General features: G+C 42.4%; 1 protein-coding gene across 1 annotated transcript in view; it reads right to left on the bottom strand.

The window, feature by feature from the left end:
- GAP43 (growth associated protein 43) overlaps positions 1–23350 on the bottom strand; it is a gene marked incomplete at its 5' end in the record, with an annotated part of 93007 nt that overhangs the window by 38761 nt on the left and 30896 nt on the right. The window contains one exon of the mRNA XM_082655534.1: positions 2982–3591. Coding sequence (XP_082511660.1) covers positions 2982–3591 — 610 coding nt within the window. The remainder of the gene's footprint in view (positions 1–2981; positions 3592–23350) is intronic.

Here is a 23350-nt window from a genome sequence, read left to right on the forward strand (position 1 = left end):
GGAGGCAGTACCCTAAAGATACCACAAACACTTCTCCTCCTATAAAGGAATCATCATCAGAAATGCACGGAAGTTTTTTGGCCACAGACATATGCAGAGATGTGCAAACAGAGTGGCAAAGCAGAGACAGGAAGATATAGTTGGAGGATTAAAAAAAAAAAATGAAAAAAAAAGTTCCAAATATCCTAATGCAAGTGGCATCCACCTGTAATAAACCCACTAATAGTAAAGGAAGTAAAATAAAGAAAACATTTATAATTTAGAAAGAATTCCTGTTTGTATTAAAGTAGTGATCAGAGTGGTCCAAAATTCTGACCCTCTTACTGACAGCAATTTTTGTCTTGAATCTCTCTTTTGGCTTGTTCTGCCCCCCAATCCTACTCCACCATACCAGACTGTCTCTACACCCCTCCAGGCAGTCACAGAATCCTAAAGCCACCCAGGGTAGCCATCCATTCCCAAACAGTAGTGCTCAACTGGGAATATTGTTCTTTTAACCAGGATTAGAATGAAATCCAATACGAGATAGATGAAAATGTGGTACAGGGCCCATGGGAATTTGGGCTTGCTATGCTGTGACAGATCTCCTTGTCACCTGTAGCTTCTGTGATTCCATAAGACTCATCATATTTGGGTAATTTGTGCTTGTCACCTACAGCAGGCAAGGCTAATAGATACATCGGTCCAGAAAGAAGCTATAGGCAGCATTTCAAGATCTAACCAAGAGGGCAGTACCTACCCAAAGCTCAGAAACAATGTAAAATAAATTGCCCTTTGTGATTACCTTCAAGTTGAGCTTCATTTATACTTTTCAATTACCTTTCAATGTACATATTAAGCTCAGACTAACTGAGGCATTTTTTAGTCAGAAATTGTAAGATTTAGGACAGAGCATGATCCCTATTGCTTTTACTGACCAGACACATTCTTAATTAAATAAGTGAATGGAGTAAGCAAGGCTGCACAAAGAATATATGAATGAGTAAACAAATTATTATCTATAAATTGAATCTGTCCAATTTTCATTCATTCATCACTTGACATTTATTGAGCATGTACTACATAAAATAGTTCATTGATTCATTGGAATTATCATAACTTGAAAAATAATAAAACTGAATTTCCTTTAAAATATATTATTTTTAGACTTTCCATTGATTTAAGCAGTCTTCCTTTCTATTACTCCAAATCATGAGCATATACCTAAAATCACATTATGTCTTTCTGTCTCTACTTACAATTTCAGAAATCCCAGTTTAAAAATATGATCTGAGTAATGTCAAATATTTTCTATATTTAAAATCATGATTAATTTCTAAGATTTATGAAAATTACCAATAGGTAGTCGGTCATATGCAAAGTGATTTCTAGCCATTGTATCTAAGGCTGGAACTTAAACCTAAAGAAGAGTAGTTAACAAGGTTTGTTTTGCTGAGTAAATTAAAACCAAAACCATTCTTATCACATGCCTTACCTTTTCCAGGGAAATATTCCCATCTTCTTAACCTCAAGGTCTGGCCCCTGGGGCAGGTATATAGTTAGAATAAAGATTTAAGATGAGCCACTGGTAGAAAGAGGTGTGTGCTTTATCTGAAGTTAGATAATGCTAATAACAATAATAGTTAATATAATCTGGCTGTTTACTCACAGAATTTGGGGGGTAAAATGAAAGAAGTAGACCAGAAAATATCTAGAATAATCTTCCACTATCCTGCAGTATCTAATGTGGAGAGATGGATATCATGGCAAATACTCAATAATTACTTTCTCAATCTAATGGTCAGATAGCAAGGCATTTCCCAGAGCATCCTCATGGTGTAGGTGTTTTCCCAAGGGCACAGTGTGGGTGTGTGCCCAAATCTGGGTCCTTGGACACATAGTGGGTTAAATCACTAAATTCTAAAGGAGTAAACCCAACCTTTCCAACTGGCACAGAAGCAATTTTATCTTTAATGTTTGGGGCTGAAAGGTATTCATGGGTCACACTAGGCTAGAGAAAGACCTTGGAGACCATTGGCCTCCTTCACCACTATGGATGGGTTGGGGTGGAGGGACAGATCTAGTGCTGAGGGGTGAAGTTCCCTTAAATTTATCTTGTACTGTGAATGCTCTATTCCAATTCTGCACAGGCTCTTTGGGCAATAATAGTGAAAACACTCCAGGTTAGAGCGCTAAACCAAAGAGAATCTAGTAACTTTTTAAAATCACAGTCAACCCTCAATTATGTATGTGTATGGTAGAAAGTAGTGTCTTTGATAATAAAATGATAATCTATGTTTGACTTCACAACGTGTTCTATATTTGGGGTTTTTCTTTTGTTTTTGGCAACATCAACAGACTTATTTTCCTAATTAGTCTGACCCCGATTAACGTTACAATTAACATTCTCTGAGCGTACATACACATACGCACACTGCTCACCAATTGATGGGGGAGAACGCCCAGAAACACATTGTGGGCTAGGAATAGGTGGTCTGAGAGTATGTTTTAGCTGCTGGTAATTCACAAACTACATTATCTGAATCAATAGGGAGTTGGCTGCATTTACACCAGGCACTTCCCAGAGCTAAATAATCACATTAGCTAATTCCCATCCATAAAATATATGTAGCCTCAGTAATTACTTATTAAACTAAGTCTATCCAGCACACAGAATATTTTTTTCAACCAGGATTACCTAGTTTTACTCTTTATGCCAATCCAGTTAACAAGGTAATTGTCAGACCTGTCTAGTACCGGCTGCTACACAAACCTGCCCAAGTTCTTTCTCAGGCTTGGAGATATTTGGGAACGTAGTGGCCAGAGTTAGCTCTCAGCCCTGCCACTTTGGGGAATTCAGCGCAGCTTCCCTTGATTTCCTGAATACACCTTCTAGAAATGTCCCCTCTCCCTTGAAGGCACAGGGGGCCTGGCCTTCCACATAGGCCCCCAAGTACAGGTGGCCTGGCCCCTCATGGCGTCTGACCCTGGAGGTCGCTCACCTATCTTCTCCTCCGCTTGGCTGCTCTCCGCAGTCTCCGATGGAGGCTGGGCTGTTGCCTTGGCAGCAGCATCCTCTGCAGCAGGGGTGGTGGTGGCAGCAGCAGCAGTGACAGCAGCAGGCACGTCGGCTTGTTTAGGCTCCTCCTTGGCTGGCGCGTCTTCGGCCTTGGAGGACGGCGAGTTGTCAGTGGAAGCTTTAGTGGCACTTTCTGTCTCAGCAGAGCCGGCCTTCTCCTCCGAGGGGGCAGGAGCCTGGGGCGCTGCCTGCTCTGTGGCAGCCTCGGGGGCGCCCTCCCCCTTCTTCTCCTCGGAAGGAGTTTCGCCCGCTTTGCCGGTCTCTTCCGGCTTGGGGCCGGCGGCTGGGGCCGCTTCAGCGGGAGTGGAACCTTCTCCCTCCTTCTTCTCCGCACCCTCAGCGACGGGGGCTTCATCCTTCTCATTCGCCTCCGCCTCAGCGGCTGGGGCATCACCCTTCTTCTCTCCTTTGAGCTTTTTCCTCGTTATGTGTCCACGGAAGCTAGCCTGAATTTTGGTCGCGGCCTTATGAGCTTTATCTTCTGGTTTGATGCCATCTTGTTCAATCTTTTGGTCCTCATCATTTTTTTCAACCTTTATGGAGAAAAGGGGGGGAAAAAAGGAGAGATGGAGCAATGTTCTTTTCCTTCAAATCACAGCATTCAATAAATGCATACTGAATGACTTATTCTGTGCCAGGCTCCATACTTGGAGTTAAGAAATCAGCAATACCCTGGAAATTCACACCAAGCCCCCTCTCTTTCTGATGAAGAATTTAGGAGAGAACACATTAGTTTCTGGGAAAATTAATGTCCTTCTGGCCTTCCAGAATCACTGGCATTATTTTATATGTCTTTCTTCCCCCAACTCAATGTCTCTCCTTTGCTAAACTTAAATCAGCCTTTTTGTGGATGTACTTTGACAACTCAAGTCCACCCAGCCTAGGTTTTCATCAGTGACCTCTGAAAGATATTGGTTTTCCAGGGTTTCTGAGAGGGTCCCTGTGAAAAACTTATGATTTAAAAAAATATTGTGGAAAAGCCTATTTGTTTCCCCAAGATTTCAGGTCTCATCAGGAAACCAGTAGGTTCGGGGCAAAGAATATGGTTCAGTTTAAACAGCAAATTCCATCAGGGTCTTGTGCAAAATGCAGATGAGTTCCAGGGCTTTGAGGGGTTTGTTCAGGATGTGACAAGTCAGAATGCTGGTCACAAAATGACGTCTGCTTTCCTCTGTGTGTGGTCCAACATCAGTAATGAACATACCAGGCCTTCAAAATTTGAATTCAGGAAATGGTCATTATTCTTGAGTTTTAAAAAAAGAGTGGAAAACACTGCTTCCGCTTTCGAAAGAGTGGCATATATTCACTAAATCACAATTTCTTATTCCCAAAGCAATTTAAACTTAAAATTAGTTTTATATTATCATCAACAGAGCCATCCTAGCACTGAAGGCAAGAGGCTAGAATACAAAATTTTTACCATTTGATCATGTTACAACGTAACATAGGCTGCAAATAACTTTTTTCCACATGGAAATTAAATCACAGGATAGGAATAGAAGGTATAGTCATGAAAAGAAATGCCTAGGCAAGTACTCAGAATTCTATATAGCTCCGTTGCCCACTATGGTGCCCCAGTGTGGTCACTTATAGTCCCCATATAGCCATTATATTAGTTTCAGGTATACAACACAGCAATTCAACATTTGTATGTATTGCAACAATAAGTCTGGTTAACTTCTGAGAACGCTGTCTTAGCAATAGGGAAATACAGCAGTGAACAATGCAGCAAAAGACCAATAATTAAAGAATGCTTCTCATGTACCGAGTCCTCTGCTTGGCCCCAGTCTCGACCTTGGCCTGACCTTGGCTTTTGCTCCAGTTTAGGATGCAAATCACAGCAGGCCAACACAAGGCATGCTTTCCACCTGTCATACAAGCTCTGCCCGAGGGACCCAGATCCTGTTCATCATGATGTAGACCTGTCTGACATTCTTTGGACAAGCATATGGGCCTGTATTGCTTAGGTCCATCAACATGCTAGTGAGTATACAAAGGTATTTTTGAAAATAAGCTGCATGTGAGAGTAAAAGCAGGATTAATAAATTTCCAGTAAAACTCAAGGCAAGTTTCTCTTCTTCCTCAGTTAATGGTGTATGTATCCATACAAAAAGTGAAGGAGCGCATGAAAGCACTTTGGAAGGGCCCATTCTGCTGCCTCTTCCCGGTGCCATGCTGCCACACTGCTCAGTGCTCTGATGCACTACCACCTTCCCGCTCTCCTACTGCTCTCGATGACTCCTACTGGGATGCACACAACACGATCTGGGGCACGGGAGCAGCTGTCCCTGCCAGGAGCTCTCTGCTCAGAGATGGCAGCATAACCCTCTTAAATTAATAGTTGTGAATGGAGCATGCAGCCAAGATGTTGTTAATTTATCTTACTCTATCTTGCATTTTCTGAATGAGGCACCAACTTACATGATAGGACATCTGTACTTGGGCCTTGATGCGCAGTGGTTCTTTAATACAAATACTGCTCCTTGTGAAGGTAAATAGAACAATTCTTTCAGAGTAGGCAAGTGGACAGAAAAAACCCTCTGGTGACTCAAGAAAGCTACATCACCCTTTTCTCTTTAAGAACACAGAGAAAAGGAGATGAAACTTAAAACACTAGAAAACATAAAAAGAAGGAAGCCAAGAGTCTGAATGACATAAAGAAGATACTTTACAAGGATAAAGGAAGAGCCCCTCTAAGTTCTTTACACCTCCAACTCCAATCTCTCTCTCTCTCTCTCTCTCTCACTCGCTCGCTCTCGCTCTCGCTCTCTCAATTTCTCAGATCATCTGTCACTGTAACTTTCCACGTAATCAGGACTTAAGCTTCTGTGCACCGCCTCTATGTTGAAATGACTATTTAGAAAGGCTCAGACTAGACTTGGGTGCCAAGATTGTGGGATCAGTCTCACCTGAAAAATCCGAGAGTATAAGGGACACAAGACAGAAAGGTGTGGGCAGGAAGGGAGAGAATGTGAAAAACCATAGTTAGGAGAGAAGTGAGACAATCCTGCAAGAACTGGGTACCCAAGTAGGTGGTCAAAGTACCCCCACAGGCATGCAGCTTCTCCAGGAGGAATTGCTGGGCCACTTAATATTATTAGAGATTTAGGGGAACTGGATTTTAGAAATTGGTTGGAAATAGACAACTAATACAAATTGTAAAGATAGAGGGAAAGAGACAGAGACAAAGAGGGAAGGGGACGAGAAGGGAAGAGAAGGAAGGAAGGGGAGAAGGGGAGTGGGAAGGAAGGGAAGGGAGGGAGGAAACCAGCCTAAGATGAGGTGATTGAACAGAGGTATCCAGAAATAAGAATATTTTAAGTTAAAACTGGGTCTTAGGCCAGACGATTCTGGATGTGTCTGTGTGTGTCTTTCTTTTGTACCTGTAATTAATTCCATAAATATGGCTTAAACTATAGGTTATTTTCTGGTAAAATTCCTTTCACAGTGCTAGAGGTAATTGCATTGGGAGTGTATTTTGCTGAGAGAGGTGACAATAATAAAGAGAACATTTCCCAAGACTGGCTGTGGGGGAACCCCAAGATGTTAGGCTACATAGACCTTTTCCCAACTGGAAATAGAAGAGCTTGCCTAAAACAAAGAGCATGTGAGCCCAGAGAAACTGGAGATTACTCACTACATTCAGCACAACCCTTTCAGCTTCTAAAAGGGAAAAACTGTGCCCTGAAAAGTTGTCACTTGTTTCACTTGATAGCATGAGTGAATCAGTCAGTGGCCCCATTTGTATTTGAAGTCAGGTCTTCTCCCCTCCCACCCAACCCCAAGTCCAATTTTATTGCATCCGTGACCCAGAACAACTTAGTCTTTCTTGTAGCCGATTGTGCGTAAAGCATCATGTCAACATCCTGATTCATCTATTCATTTAGCAATACTGAGTGCCTATGCTGGTACCACAGACACACTAGGGAGCAGACAGAGACTGTATCTATCCACACAGGACTCTTTTTAAAATACACTTAAAAAAAATAAGCTCATAGTATTTAACAATCAATAATTTCCCAGGAATTCAAGGAGACACCCGACATTACACCTGTCTATAAAGCAAGGCCAATAGTCTAAATATGTCAGTTAGAGATGGACGAAGTCCAGAAAAAAGAGGATCCTGGTACTTAATGGCTAAAAAGAGTTAGTTCATAGTCTCATAAAAATAGATTTATTTTTTAAACTCAGTGTTGCCACAAACAAGCTTTGTGCTGAGCTCTGATAAAATTCTTTCATTTTTACATGGAATTGTTGCTATCCATGAATTAACTAATGTGGACATGCCAATGCACTTCCTTACGTGTAGGAAGAGGATCATTATTAGTTGCCATACTTTTTTTTTCCAGGAATCTTCATTGCTATAGTTTAGAATTTTTACTGATTAATTCGTTCAGGAACTCTGTAATTTATGAAGTCTTAAAGGAAACAAAGTATGGGAAATGTTAACTGTTCAACCAAGGCTAAAACCTTGGATGAATATTGGTTTGAAGAAGATGAAAGGTGCCATTCTACTAAGTTGCTGGGATCTGGTCAAATTTTAAAGTCCATTAGGTGAAAGGGCAATACTTTTCATCAACATTTAAGAATCACAGATAAGAAAGCCAAATGTAAGAAGTACTATTTCATACCCAACATTGTTGCTCTGGTTAATAGTTTCCTTTTCCTCTTGGGGGAGGAGAGAGTGAACAAATTAGGATTCAGTCTAAGATGTTCAAAATTTGCATTTATTATGTTCCAAAAGAGCTTTGGGCAAAAAAATCTATAAATGCCTAACTTTCAGGACTTAAAATAGCATCATCCATTCATCTGGGACACTTCAATTCATTTAACTATTTCTAATTATCATAGGAATACTTCAACCTTCCAAGCACAGAAAAATGTGGCCCTGAATCTACTTCTGCTAGCTCTAAACACTACGATGATAATACTTCAAATTTTCTCTGAAACAGGATTGAATTTTAAATGCTTTTAAAAATCATTAGTGTGCACCAGTTCTTCTTTCTAAGAACATCTTTAGTAAACCAAAATATTTTCAATTTGATTGAGCAAAAGATATTTCCGAGAAGCAAAATTGAAAGGCCAGGGATATCAGAACCAGAATAAAGTGTGGATGGATATGTACGAATCTAACAAATACCTACTTATGGCTCACTCTAGTTTTTATTAATAATTTAGTGAGGTGAAATTCACATAAGAAAATTTCACTCTATTTTTCAGCTTAGTTGGCTTTGAGCACAGTTGAAAGCATATACTTTAGGAGAAATGTCCAAGTATTAAAGAAGCTCCCAGTGGAGCTTCTGTACCTGCTTTGAATCTAGTCAAAGATCAGAAGTCCAGAGAACTGCCCCTTATGGAGGAGCCAAAGGAGGATGCGCAAACCTTCTCCAGTTCTGTAGAGGAAGTGTCTTCAGGTTTCTGGGCAGTTCTAGGGAAGAAGGTGTCATTTAAAAGATGAATAGCACAGCTGGGATACAGGGGTCCCTTAACACTCAATGTGGTTTGAAAATCCAACTAACAGTGTGAGGGGATGGGGGGCAGGATGCAAGTAGGTATAATGAAACAGTTGTGCATTTGCCAGCAATGGCCACCATTTTTTAAACTCTGATTTTCAGTCCAGTGAAGAGTCTTCTTTTAGTTCCTGGGCAGGTGGGAGCACTGACATATGACAACTGAGCAGTTCTCCAGGGGAACGTGAGACATCAAGAGTGACTTTGCAAATCCTGGCACAGTGGTAGCGAGGGGATTCTCTTTTCCCCTTCAGATGAAGTGTGCAGCATAACGCTGCAGCTCCACAGTCCTAATTAAGCGGGCAAGAAATGCTCATTGATTGGCTGACTATATAGAAAACCAAATATCCCACACTGGAAACTGGAATAGTAATGTGAACTTTTCAGAAAATAGCTGGTGATCAAAAGATGGGTCTTCAGCTCACTTTCATATATTATTTATTTAACATGTACAGCCCAGCTACTTCCTAAAGAATATGAAGTGGCATATTCAACCCAGTATAAAGTACTACTGGCGGAGAACTCAGTTTCCATTCAAAAGACTTATCTTTTATTTTATTTTGTATATGTAGAACTCTAGCTGTCCCACAAAGATGGAGATGAGGCAAAGAGCATATTATCATTGGCACCTTCTAACAGACAGAAGTCAGCAAATGAAACACTTTGTCTATTTCATTCATAGAATGAATTCATAGCTGAATCTCCAATTTCTAGAATGGTGTCTGGCATATAGCAGATGCTCAATTAATATTTGTTGAATGAATCCAAAATTTGAACCTCTCAATTAGTGCCATTTCAGAAAGATGATGATAGGCAAATTAATATGGGATTCCATTTTGTCAACTTTTAATACCCTTCATTTCCCAGTGATGGACTTCAAGAGCATCTGTCTAAGACAGGTATATGTTTCCCCAACACCTAACTGAGGAACTGACTTCATGCAGTGAGGTTGAACAAAGAAGCCAATTATGGAAATAAAGGTACAGGAGTCAGACAAGGAGAGAAGGCACAAAATGACATTGATAATAATAATTTTAAAAGCACTTGGAAGTAAATCTAAGATATAACAACTGACATTCATTTTCTCCATGCGTTGTCTGGAATCATAGCAATCAAATTATTTTTCTAATATATATCTCTGCTTCTTCATAAGTTAAAGAGGTGAAAATATTCATAGAGGATTGTTGGAGACTCTCTCCTTCCCTCTGTTTAGAGTTGATCTGTATAATGAGCCCCATGTCCTAAGGTTGTAGGCTGGAGATGACTAGTCCCTTAGATATTCAAGGAAGGAAGCCCCTCTTCCTCAGATGGGGGCTGGGGAGATGCACATACTTATGAGATGAGGCACATACTTATGCTGGTCTATCTCTCAGGACTCATGCTAGACAGAATAATTTGACTAAACTCTTTCAGAAAAGCTTTAGGTATGGCAAACAGAGATATAAGTCACCTAACTGAACAAAGGGTCAAAGTCAGTGATGCCTAAGCAAGTATCTGCTGAGAGTCAACTCTGAAAGGAAGGGGCTCGACCGTTGAGCAGCAAAAGCAGACCCCCCGATGAGAGTTGCTGATTGTAGTTCACTACCTCTGCTAGTGTTTACTACGGTTACTAGTGTTCACTACCTCAACAAGTCGTTCACTACCTCTTAAGTGGCACACTGGAAGGAGGGAGAGGTGGACAAGGTGAGGGGATAGTAAACCTTGCTCTGGGAGAGGTCTCGGTGCCTACAGTGGCCACTGAGCTGGGAACAAGATAGAGGGACTCCCTATCAGGCTGCTGAAGAGGCTGGACTCACACACCAGACTATGAGAGGGACTGTGAGGCTTTTGCTAACAACTGGGGAAAGACAAGAGAATAGCAGGCAGCCAGTACACCTGGGAAAAGATAGAAAAGCCGCCTAACCAGCAGACGGCCCATTGTACCACCATCACAAGTGAATTCCACCCAGTTGAGCATTCCCGAGAGCTGCTGGAGAAGGTACTCAGAGCCAACCAGCAGGAAGAGAAGGCCCAGGTAACTCTGCCAAAAACTGCCTTCCTTTCAGGTATGATGCCACAAAATGTCTCTGGTTGGATGTTCAGGAATATAAAACATGATGAGATAAATATTTAATTAAATTGCCATTTCTTCCTGCTCTACTGAATAGTGATTATTGATTTATTTTTTCTTAATTAAACCTTTTTCATTATGAAATGTAATTTATTACATTCTAAGTCAGCAGTACCTGATACATTTTGTTCAGTGAACAAGTGAGTGAGAGAGACATTCCTCATCCGCTCAACTATATGCCTTTCTCCAAATATTGTCACTGTTGGTCTGTTTATCTTGTTTTTCCTTCTCTGTGCTTATATTCTCCTGACTTATATTTGTATTTCATTTTTAACTGACTCTTCCCCTGGACTATAAACTCTCTGGAAGCAGGACCTTGTCAGTTTTGTACAATCCTCAAAGCCTTGGTGGCTAAAACAGTGCTGGCACATGGCTGATGCTCCAGAAATATTTATTTGGAGCTGTTGTTAAGTAACTATGTGCCGTGTTATGTTAGTGATCAGAGGGCACGTAAATGGGCAGTACACAGCCAACTGGCTGGGTATCAGTGCTTCTCTCTGGGAAACTAATGCTCTGGGCCTTCGTCAAACTGTTCTCCAGCAGCCATATCCCTCTCTCTTAATTTTTTTTTTTTTTTTGCGGTACGCGGGCGTCTTACTGTTGTGGCCTCTCCCGTTATGGAGCACAGGCTCCGGACGCGCAGGCTCAGCGGCCATGGCTCACGGGCCCAGCCTCTCCGCGGCACGTGGGATCTTCCCGGACCGGGGCACGAACCCGTGTCCCCTGCATCGGCAGGCAGACTCTCAACCACTGCGCCACCAGGGAAGCCCCCGCCTCTTTCTTTTATAATGAGTATACCACATATAAGTATTTCAGTTCAGTTCTCATCATAACCATGTGAGGAACACATCACTGTGCCTGTTTTATAATCGAGGTAAATTAGGAAACAGAAAGGAGCTCAGTGTGATCCAGCTTCTAAAGACCAGGCCTGCCCTCAAGCCCACTCCTTGTTTAGTGCTTTTTAAAATAGATTGTAGGAAGCCAATATTCCCTGGTGGGTAAGAACATGGGCTGTAGAGTTAGATATGTATAGGTTCAAATCACAGCTCTGCCACTTAATTACCAGCTCTTGACCTTGGGCAAGATAACTTCAGTTTCTTTACCTGTAAGATGGGGGAGTAACAGGGCTATCTCACTGGATTGTTGTGAGGATTATATGAGTTAATGTATATAAAGTACTTAGCACAGTCCCTGACATACTTTACGTGCTCAAAAAGGGACAGCTAATTTTCTCATCATAATCATTGTCATCATCACTCTCATCTCAGAGTAATTTCTACATTACCATTACTGAGTCCACGAGAACTTATTCATCCTCAGAGAGATAAGCAAAAAACCATCTAAAGTATGCCACATACTCAATCTAGTTCTTCCCTATCCTTGGGAAGGGGGCAGATCTGTTTACATTGTCAAGGATAAATCCCACTCTTCTACCACCTAACACACACCAACCCTCTCTAATCTTATCCATGTCTAAACCTCTACCTGGTCCAGCAACTTGGTGATGGAAATTCACTTAGACTAGAAGTCTGTTCGTTCTCAAAATATATACCTTTTACCTGACATCCCTCATCCCACAAAAAAAAATCTCATATAGCTACTATGTCATATTTCTATCTCACCATCTGGGTATATCCCTTCCACATTCAAGAAAACAACTGCCCTGCAGGTTCTGAGAGCTCCTCTATTTACACATCATTGGTAAAAGCTGTGGATGCAGATGCCAGACACTTTGTGGGGAATTAGCTTAGGAGCATGTGGCCCTGAGGAAAGAGGGACATCGAGATTTGGGATTTCCAGCTCTACCCAGTGTACCCCCATTGGCTAGTTAGTGAAGTCCCTCCGAGTGTCAGTGTACGTAATATGCAGGGGGGTACATAACATGTCATCAGAGCGCACGTCATCATGAAGCCTAGCTGATGGGAGCTGGAGAACTCGAGACGCCGTTTGCTTTAAAAAAAATGACAGTAACTTGAATTTTTATATTCCAGGTTATGAAGTACTTTCCACCTCATAAAAAAGTTCCTCGAGGAATTACAATGAAGTAGGCTGAGCAAGTGTGCTATCCCCTTTGTAAAATGAAGAAACCAAATCCCGGATTGATGGAAGGCCCCACAAATGCTAGAACAGGTCTTAAACCTAGGCCTCCAATCTCCCTACATTTTAAGGCACCTAACAGAGAATTCAGTCTAAGAATTGAACACTAAACACTCAGAAAAAGAAAGAAGTGTCACCGAATATGTAGCAATCCTAATATCAGTACTGAGACTAGTTGAATTACTTTTTAATGAACAGAATTGGTCTGTATTTCTGATCTTATAACAGAGGCGGCTCCAGAGACTCTATATAGGAGGAATCAGGGGCAGGAACATGTTTGAAAAGGGGAACTAGGTGATTTTTCTTGAAATTGCACTGGCACAGCAAGCATATTTCTTTGTACAATATGCTTATATCTAGGAGGTGGGATGATTTTGCAGAGACATTGCTATCTGTCAACAATAGTTTGCAGATGCCTTAATGGTCTGTATCAATCACCAGGTAAGTGATTGCACGTTTAGAACAGTACCTGAGAAATCTAAAGAAAAAAAAGAGCAGGTATGTTTTCTTTCTGATTCTACAAGATATGTTGTTTTATTCTTCCATGCGTGGAAAAAACAATTGAATGTTTTTGGTGGAAAGAGGTGAGGATGTCAGGTAAATGGCGTACAGTTTCAAGAAAAATAGACTTATTTCCATTTTAACTGGATTTCGATCCCCAAGCTGTTGGATAGTTGAAGGGCAAATACACAAAACCCTAGAAAAATCTGTAAATCATACCTGAGTCTAAATTTGCTAATGTTGTTATTCTTGTCATTCTTCTTTTCTTGCCTCTCCCTTTGTTTTTGGCATCAAATTCTCTCTAAGTCATCGGGCACTGACATTCATTGATTACACGGTTTGGCATAACTTTTGGCTCAATTTGAGTTCAAATTCTGGTTCAGCCATGGCTCAAATGTGTGATCTGGAATAAATTTCTTTTTTTTTTTTTTTAACATCTTTATTGGGGTATAATTGCTTTACAATGGTGTGTTAGTTTCTGCTTTACAACAAAGTGAATCAGTCATACATAAACATATGTTCCCATATGTCTTCCTAAATTTCTTAATTTCTTTAGAATTCAGCTTCTTCATCCCTCATACTGGGATACTAATACTTACTGTGCAGAATTTCTTGAGGATGAAAGAAAATAGTATTTTAAAAATGCCTGGTATTTAAGAACTCAACAAATAATTGACTAGAAGAAGACAATACAAGTGAAGTGAAAATTGCTGCTTTCTGGAGACTAGGGATTGGGTGCATTATTTGATAAATATTTTATGGTTTTCTATCTCTGATAGCTTATGGAGGAATTTTTCAGGACTCTGCATATTTCATAAAAATAATAAATGATCTCCTAAAAAAAAACCTCTTTAAAGGTACTATAAAATACCCTCAGATCCTTGCAGAAAATAATTCTAATAATAAATTGAAAAATTATATAGTACTATGTGCCAACTACTCTTCTAAGCACTTTATTATATGCTTTATATATATACACACACACATAGATTTATTAAATTTAATTCTAGTGAAGCTATGCAATGGGTACTATTATTTTACAGGTGAAGGGACTTAGGCACAGGGACATTAAATAACTAAATCACACAGCTAGTAAGTAGCAGAGCCAGGATTTGAACTCAGGTTGCACGTGAGGTAAGATGACCCTAGGAAGACAGGGCTGGTCTACTCTCTGTAGACATTTTCTCCAGGCTCCCAGGCAGGGTGAAAAGTGGAGTGCAGGCTGGGAGAATCCAGAGCATGACTTTGTCACTGCCAGTGCCTGCCAAGGCTGAGCTAGTTACCAGTGTCTAAAAGACAGCTTCAGAGCTGTCACCCCAATTTCATCTTCCCCTGTCAAAATCTCTTTACAGTAGAAAAGTACAAATACATTTTCAAAGCAGGGACTGTGGTATCATGACCTCATCACCCAGGCGATGCTGTGACTCATTTTCCTTGTGAAGATCTTGACAGGGAAGATTCACACTTGAGACGTTGAGAACAGCCTAGAGACCAGGTTTGCTATTAATTCTGAAAGCAGGAGCAAGAAAATATAAGACAGCAGAGAAAGCAATACTGGGGGAAGTGTGGGGGGAGGGCTTCAGGTCAGGAATCATGACTATCTAATTAAATGAGAAAAGCAGATGAATAAACTGGAGTCACTCTTATGCTTATCAGAGGGAAGGGGCTGAGCAGGTGGTAAAGATTTATTCCCGAGGCTGAGGATTTAAATCCAGCCAGAGTTCCTGAATTAAACACTGCCTTTTTCTTAAACCAGGTATTCCTGTTACTTGACTCACAATTGTACTGAGGCAGATAGGGAAATCTATCTAGAACTGTTCCATGGACGTCATACTTGTTGCTCTGACTATATTCTCAAAAAATATCATACTGGGCTTCCCTGGTGGCGCAGTGGTTGAGAGTCCGCCTGCCGATGCAGGGGACACGGGTTCGTGCCCCGGTGCGGGAAGATCCCACACGCCGCGGAGCGGCTGGGCCGGTGAGCCATGGCCTCTGCGCCTGCGCGTCCGGAGCCTGTGCTCCGCAACGGGAGAGGCCACAGCAGTGAGAGGCCCGCGTACCGCAAAAAAAAAAAAAAAGAAAAAAATCATACTATTTATGCCACACAGCTCCTTGCAGGAGTTTAGTGACGGTGTTCATCATGGCACAAAGAACCGGCTTTGTGGTTCTGCAGGGGGAAAACACTGCACCCCTTGAAGCCATCAAAGAGAGAAAATTCCCTCTTATCTGTTTTTGAAACTAGGTAAGCAAATTCTCCAACTTCTGGATTAATCCAGATGAACTTACCTTCCAAGGATTTATGATAACCTGATCTTTGAGCCAGAACAATTAGGCTGGGTAATTGGGTAAAATTAAGGAGGTATTAAGTCTGATTCTGAGGTCTTAAAGTCAATGAAAATTCCTTTCCTTTCTTCTTGATGCAGAGACAACTGTGAGAGGCGCCATAACCCTCTACGACCCAAAGAGCCGCACAGAACACCAAGTTCGTGCCCGGCACTGTGAAACTCCAACGGGGGGCTTTACAGACGTGTAGTAACATGGGGAAGCCCTGTCCTGAACTCCAGAGTTCCAGGAAGGTAGGATGATGCAACCACTCTTCCCACAATTCTGATTTACTGATCGGAAATCAATGATACTCCTACGTCAGCTCAGGACTAGACCCAAGACTAAGATTAAAGATTCCCAGGGCTATTCAGTAGCTATCTCTCCCTTTGGTTGGGCCAACTTGATGGCTCTAGGTTAGAATAATTCCCTAGCTTCTCCCAAAGCTGAAGTCATAGCAAAAGTCATATCAAACCCTGGTACCTGCCTGGTACCTCTGCAGCCTCTAGTAAGTGGGTGCACATCAGCCTGGCTGTGCAGCCCAGAAACATACAAGAGAAGGTTTAAATCACTGGAGAATCAAGGTAATAACGGCATAGCTGGTGGCAGCAGCGGAGTGGGTGTACAGGAAAGACATAGACAAAGATTCTCCTTTTACCAAATGTCTGAAATTCCACCTTGGAACATTATTCCCTTATTTTAAGGTTTAAAACAGACACTGAAAGCTAACACTATAGAAGCTCTCTTAATTGGTCTGTCTTCCACTCTATGCTACATAATTGTATGAGACTAAGCTAAAATAGAGTTATGGCCTCATCATAATGTGGTCTCCCCCTCCCCCTAAAAAAATCTTTAAATATTTCCACTGTTTAGCAAGCTAAGAATATACGCATTGCTTCAGCATTTGAGAAATTCATGGAATGGACCCAGGCTGCCCTTCCTGCTTCTCTCATGAGCACACCCGTTACTTTAGCTAAGTAGATCTGCACACTGAACACACTCCTCACTCCAAAAGTCTGTGACCTCACTTACAATTTGGCCTTCCACAGACATCTTTCCTTCTTGCATTTCTGCTGAAACCCCACACACCCTTCATCACTCTGTTTATGAAAGTAGGTAAGCAAATTCTTACCAATCCTTACCTCGTTGGCTGGAGAGTTTTCTTGCATCCTCCTAAACGGGCAGTCCAGAGATCAGCAAACTTTTTTTGCAAACGGCCAGGTAGTAAATATTTTTGGCTTTCTGAGCCATAAGGTTTCGGTCACAACCACTCAAGTCTGTCACTGTGGCAAAAATAAGCTATAGCTGCTACCTAAATGAATGAGCATGGCTGTGTTCCAATAACACTTTATTTATGGACAGTGAAATTTAAATTTTACATAATTGTAAGGGATCATGAAATATCATTACTCTTGATTTTTTGTCAGCCATTAAAAAATGTAAAAGCCATTCTTAGCCTGAAGGGGTAATTTGCCAATTTCTGGGGCAGGGTTTACCTTTATGTTAAACTCCTCAGGCGGCTCACTAAAAAACTGCTTTTCACTCCTTGAGTTGTGACTTTTTTGCATTGTAGTAATGGATGTACTTATTATTCAAACTTTCCATTACTCTGTAAACTCTATGAGGACAGGAATATTGTCATCTTAATAGAGGCTGTGATATTGTGATTTATAATAAAATAATATATTGATCTTCATCCCTATTTTTGACACAGAGCCCTTAAAGCCCTTGGAATTTCCTTTAATGAGAGCAATAAAAGTGTCTTTTGTTATATTAATGAGGTGACTGGGTGGGAAAACCAACCATGTGATTAGAGTATTGGAACTTTCAGTCCCACCCTCTGACCTCCTGGGAAAAGAGAAGGGCTGGATGTTGAATCAATAACCAATGGCCAGTGGTTTCATCAATCATGCCTGTGTAATGAAGCCTCCATACAAAACCCAAAACAGGGTTTGGAGAGCTTCCAGGTTGGTGAACATGTGGAGGTTTGGGGAGAAAGGCACGCTCAGAGCGTGGAAGCTCCTCACCCTTTCCCCATACCTTGCCCTAAGCATCTCTTCCATCTGGCTGTTCTTTAGTTATATCCTGTTATAATAAACCAGTGAACTAGTGAGTAAATGGGCTTCCTGAGTCCTGTGAGCCACTCTAGCAAATTAATCAAATCCAAGGAGGGGGTCATGGGAACCTCTGATTTATAGCCAGTCTATCAGAGGTACAGGTAATAACGTGGATTTGCAATTGGCATCCTGAATTGGAGGGGGTCGTTGGAACCTCCAATTTGTAGCCAATCAGTTAGAAGCACAGGGAGCAACCAGGGCTTGTGACTGGTGTCTGAAGTGGAGAGTGTCTTGCGAGACTGAGCACTTCACTAGTGGAATCTGCTATCTCTGGGTAGATTGTGGTGGAATTGAGTTGAATTGTAGGACACCCAGCTGGTGTCTGGAGAATGGCTGATGGTGTGGGACACCTCCCCACCACCCCGCCACGTTGGATTTGGGTTCAGGACCATAATTTTAGAGGCTAACATTTATTGATCTCTTTGCTAAGGCATGGAGCTAAATGTTTTGCGTGGAGAATCTCATAACAAACGCATGAGGTAGGTATTATGATTGTTATAATGTATAAGTGGTATTATTATTTTTACAGGTGATAAAACGAATACTTGGGGAGGTTCCATATTTAATAAGTGTAGAGCTATGATTTAATTATTTAGGCAGTCAGAGCCCAGAGCTCACCTTCTCTATCACTCTACAGACTCCCTACCCCTGTTTCACACAGTAAGGGCTTAGTAAAAGTCTGGTGAATGTGTGTTATATTTTGGATTAAATTGTTTCTCTTCTGAGAACAGCTGAAGCTGATAGTAAGAAAGAGTGAAAAAAAGCTCACAGAGCAACTTAAAGAGCCACGGCAGAGCACCTCGGAGGCAGGCAAGCATCAGAGAAGTGAGAAGTGGGTGCCACTGAAGCTTGCCTGCCTTCGAAGGGTCTTGTCCTGTCGTTGCTCAGCTGTTTGCTCAACTCAGAGTGTGCACAGAGGCATTCAGACCTGAATCCCGGTATCACACGCAGCTGGAGAAGAAGTGCAGGACAGAAGCAACCCGTGGGGAAATGCACCGAGACCTGCTGAGCCCCAGGGGCCGGGCCATAGTTTTGAGCATGCAGCACGCCAGCTGCATTCCCAGAAGGAGAGAAATGAGCTGCAGCTGGGAGGCCACTTGTGCGAGAGAAAAAAAAAAAAGACTTTTTTAACCATCAGATTTGAGCAAGTTGCTTATGTGTGAAAGGTTTTGTTGGAAGCAAGTTAAATGGTGCTAAGTCACTAGACAAAAGATCACGCCCTCCGGCTCAAGATGCCTGTCTCTAGAGACTGGTTCTAACAGTCTCAGGTCTGGGTGAGGACAAAGCAGTGAAAGACATCCAGATTAGCTGAGGGAGCACAGTGACCTGGTAACACGAAAAACAAGGGCTCCTGAAATCCCCAGGGCTGTTCTATCAGTGAGAAAGGAAAGGCAAGGAGGAAAGATGCTGGCCACAGTTTTGCAGCTCAACACTTATGGAGTGGCTGCATCCGTACCTCCAAGAGCTGGACAGCAATGCGCTCTCACCCTGCCCCAGATCGTCAGGATCTGCATTTTCACAAATCTTTTGCACATCACAGTGTGAAATGTACTGGCCTGCCATGCTCAGACTAAACACACCTGTCCTGGAAGATCCACAGTTCCTTTTGAATATCTCTTCAAAAGAAAGTATGATTTCAGGGGCTTCCCTGGTGGCGCAGTGGTTGAGAGTCCGCCTGCCGATGCAGGGGACGCAGGTTCGTGCCCCGGTCCGGGAAGATCCCACATGCCGCGGAGCGACTGGGCCCATGAGCCATGGCTGCTGAGCCTGCGCGTCCAGAGCCTGTGCTCCACAACAGGAGAGGCCACGACAGTGAGAGGCCCGCATCCCAGAAAAAAAAAAAAAAAAAAAGAAAGAAAGTATGATTTCAGAGGTGCCTGTATTATGAAATTCAGAGAAATAAGAAGCAGCAGGTAAACTAGCCAAAGCCCTGAATTTGCAATCAGGAGACTAGGGTTGTAAATCCAACAGGTCCTATCCCAACTGCAACCTCATGGAAGTCTTTTCGCTTCTCTGGGCCTCAGTTTCTGTGTCTGTACACTAAGGGAGTTGACTAGGAGATTCAAGACTCAGACATTCAAAGTATCAAAGTCCTAATTTTGTGCAAATGTATATATGTTCCATTTTTCTATTTCCCTAAATAAAGAAAGCATCAAAGCTGACTGTGACCTAATCCTACTCCTGTATGGACAGCGTCTCTCCCATACACTTTAACCTCTACTGTCACTTACCTTTAAAAATTAGTTATATAGTACATTGCACATATCATGAGACTAAGATCTTTCTCAAATGTGCCAGTCCCCAGAAAGAATCACCAAAGTGAGTGAGCACAGAATTTGTCTGCTGGCCAGAATCCTATACACCAAGACTCTTGATTCTGCATAGTTCAAAATGCCTTTACTTGTATGCTCTGCAAACTAGCAAATGACCCACCTTATTAGGGAAGCAGACACCATCTTCCTTTAAGCACCTAATTCCAACCCTCTCAGGATGCACGAGCACGTCATTTATCAGTTAGCAAAAAGCTGTGCACCTTCCCCAAAGCCTTTGTATGAGAGAGCAAAGCCTTCTAAAGGAATGCCTTACTTGACATTTTTTAAAGCCAACTTGTCCGTCTGTATGGAAAATCTGAATAAAATCTACTGTCCTAGTTGGGGAGAAAAATAAAAACCAAGACTGCTAAAAATAAATAAATAAAATATGCAAATCACTCATCCCATGCCACAATTGGCTTCAACCTATTTAAACAAGAAAAAGAGGTCAGAACACAGGGAGAGAAAGCTCTAACTCCCATCAACTCCCTACCCTTATCGCTTGCAAACGGGGTGGATCTTCCTTCCTCCGCATCTCCTCAGTTCTCCCAGGTCAAGATAGAGCCCATCCTGCCCAGGGTGCTAGGTCAACAAACAGAAATTTAGATAATTTTCGTGTCCTTGCAAATGATGCGTTTGACCAGAAACAGTGTAACCAGTCAGCCAATCTGGGCTCTATACTTACTTCTTTGTTCCTTATTCTTTATCCTATAAAAGCATCCTGCCTTCTGCCCCGTTTTGCAGGTGTTTGGGCCCTTGAGACCAGAGACTGCTGGCTTCATGAAGTGTTGAATAAAGTTTGCTTATATCACCTATACTGTCTTCTTTCATCATTTTTAAACAATATTACTGAATGAACGGAAAATACATGCTGGTGCCATGTTTCCAGACTAAGAAAAAAAGCTCACCGCGGGGTAAATTTGGCCACACCTACACAAGTCATCTCACTTCCCATCTGCTCCATTTACCCTCCTTCCCCCCACGCCACCCAAAAGTAACTCATTTGCAATTGTCCGTGGAGCCTGTATTTCATCGTGAGAAATGGAAAGCTCAAATAAGGAAGCCTGCTTATCTTTTTTTTTTCAGTGATGAAGGATCATTGTCCCTGGCGCTGACCTTAGCTGATTTTCTCGCCTTTGTTGTACGCTAAAGACAAGGTATTCCTGTTTAGTTTCCAAAGGTCTTTTCCTGCCGATACATAGAAATCTTCCTGCCCGCTGCTCCGCGTCTCCCCACCGCCTGTCCTAGAGAAACAGGTGCCAACAGCCAGAGCAAAGCTAACGTGCTCCTTGTAGCCCCCAAGCAAGGGAAAACTGGGAGGGACAGGAGTGCGACTTGCAATTGACCCAGCTTTCTCTCCTCTGCCTTCCCACCCGCTGTGTAACCTTGAGGTGACAGGGGGCTCGGTTCCTGGAAGCCCTGCGGCTGTGCCGCTGCCGGTAAGAGGTGGTGACGCCCGCAGACTGACGAGAGCGAAGGAGGGAGCCCGCGAATCACGCCCCCGCCGCTGCTCTGCCGCCGACAGGCCTGGGGCGCCGGCTTATGCTTTTGTTGTCCGAGCCGCTGAAAGAAGCAATTATCTCTCAACGAGAGTTTGTGGATGTTCGTTAAGATAAAACAAAACTCCCCGTGTTCCGGGGGCGCAGGAATTCTCCCCTGAGGTTTGGATCGTCGCAGGAGGGGCTCCCAGGGCGGCTCTCGGGGCGGCGGGTCGGAGCCACGCCTTGCGGTCCCCAGGGTCCCAGCGGCCGGGCCACAGCCGCAGCCGGGGATGAGGGCGTAGGGAGGGGCTGACGGGCGAGACAAAGGGATGAGGTCACCCTAAAGAGAGGCCGGAGGGAACGCCTAAAGGAGGCAGAAAATGAGTCGCGAAGAGGGACTGTGGGACGGAAACTGGAGTCAAAATGCAGGGGGAGGGGCCGGGAGACAAAGGCCGAGCGGCTTGCGGAGGAGAGACCTAGCTGTCAGTCGTCAGCTGTCTGCGCTTGACAGAAACCGGGGAGACACGAATCAGAACCAGTGCTGCTTAGGGTAAATAAGAAAGTTTGCTTAAACCCTTTCCGCTGCTTCCCAGAATGCTGTGCCACAAGCTCCCACGATTTGTGTCAGTTCTGTGAATGAGATAGATAGATAGATAGATAGATAGATAGATAGATAGATAGATAGATAGATAGATAATAGATGATAGATAGATGGTAAGATAGATAGATGATACATAGATATATAGATGATAGATGGATAGATGGATAATAGATGATAAGATAGATGATACATAGATATATAGATGATAGATGGATAGATAGATAATAGATAGATGATAGATGATAAGATAGATGATACATAGATACATAGATGATAGATAGATGATACATAGATGATACGTAGATACATAGATGATAGATGGATGATAGATAGGTGGTAGATAGATGGATAGGTAGATAGATGATACATAGATGATACGTAGATACATAGATGATAGATGGATGATAGACAGATGGTAGATAGATGGATAGGTAGATAGATGATACATAGATGATACGTAAATACATAGATGATAGATGGATGATAGACAGATAGATAGATAGATAGATGGATAGATAGATAGATAGATACATAGATGATACATAGATAGATGATAGATATTAAGGCTGAGATGGTCTAAGAATGGGCTTCAAGGTGTCCCTGAATCTGAAGTAATATGCCTTGTACTTTGTTTACATGATTATTTTGCTGTTGAATGTCCACAGGTTTTCTAAGAATGTCAGAGGTATCCAACACCCAAAAAAGGTTAAATGTTGCTAGGCTTTGGAAACACTGTGGAAAAGGAAAAAAACAAAACAAAACAAACAAACAAACAAAACACAAACACCAGAAACCCAACAAGCTTACCTAAAATGCAGATGATATCAGAGGTGAGGAATTCTGTACCACCTCCTCTCTAGGTTAATCCGATTAATACCCGACATCTAGACAAGATAAACATTTTGAAGGCAGGAGGCCAAAGGCTAGTACGTTTTTATTTGAGGAAAGACTGAAGCCTGGATCATGAAAGACCAAGGGGCGGGTTGGAGGGAAAGCTGGGAGGCAGTCTTCCAGTTGTGGGCAGGTTCGTGGAGAAAAAGAAGTACTGGCTTCATGTATCTTTGGTTTTGTCTGGGCTGACACTGAGGCAAGTCACCAGAGGAGAAAGCCTGTACTTCACTACGTAAGAAGAATATTAACTAATACTCTAGGGACATTCTTGTGCCAGTTTAGCTTTCCCCCCCAATCGTAAGTTCATTGAGGGCAGGGACTTTGTTGTGTTGGCCATGTCAACATCAGTT

The sequence above is a fragment of the Grampus griseus genome (genome assembly GCF_964374135.1).
Source record: "Grampus griseus genome assembly, chromosome: 5".
Classification (NCBI taxonomy): Eukaryota; Metazoa; Chordata; class Mammalia; order Artiodactyla; family Delphinidae; genus Grampus; species Grampus griseus.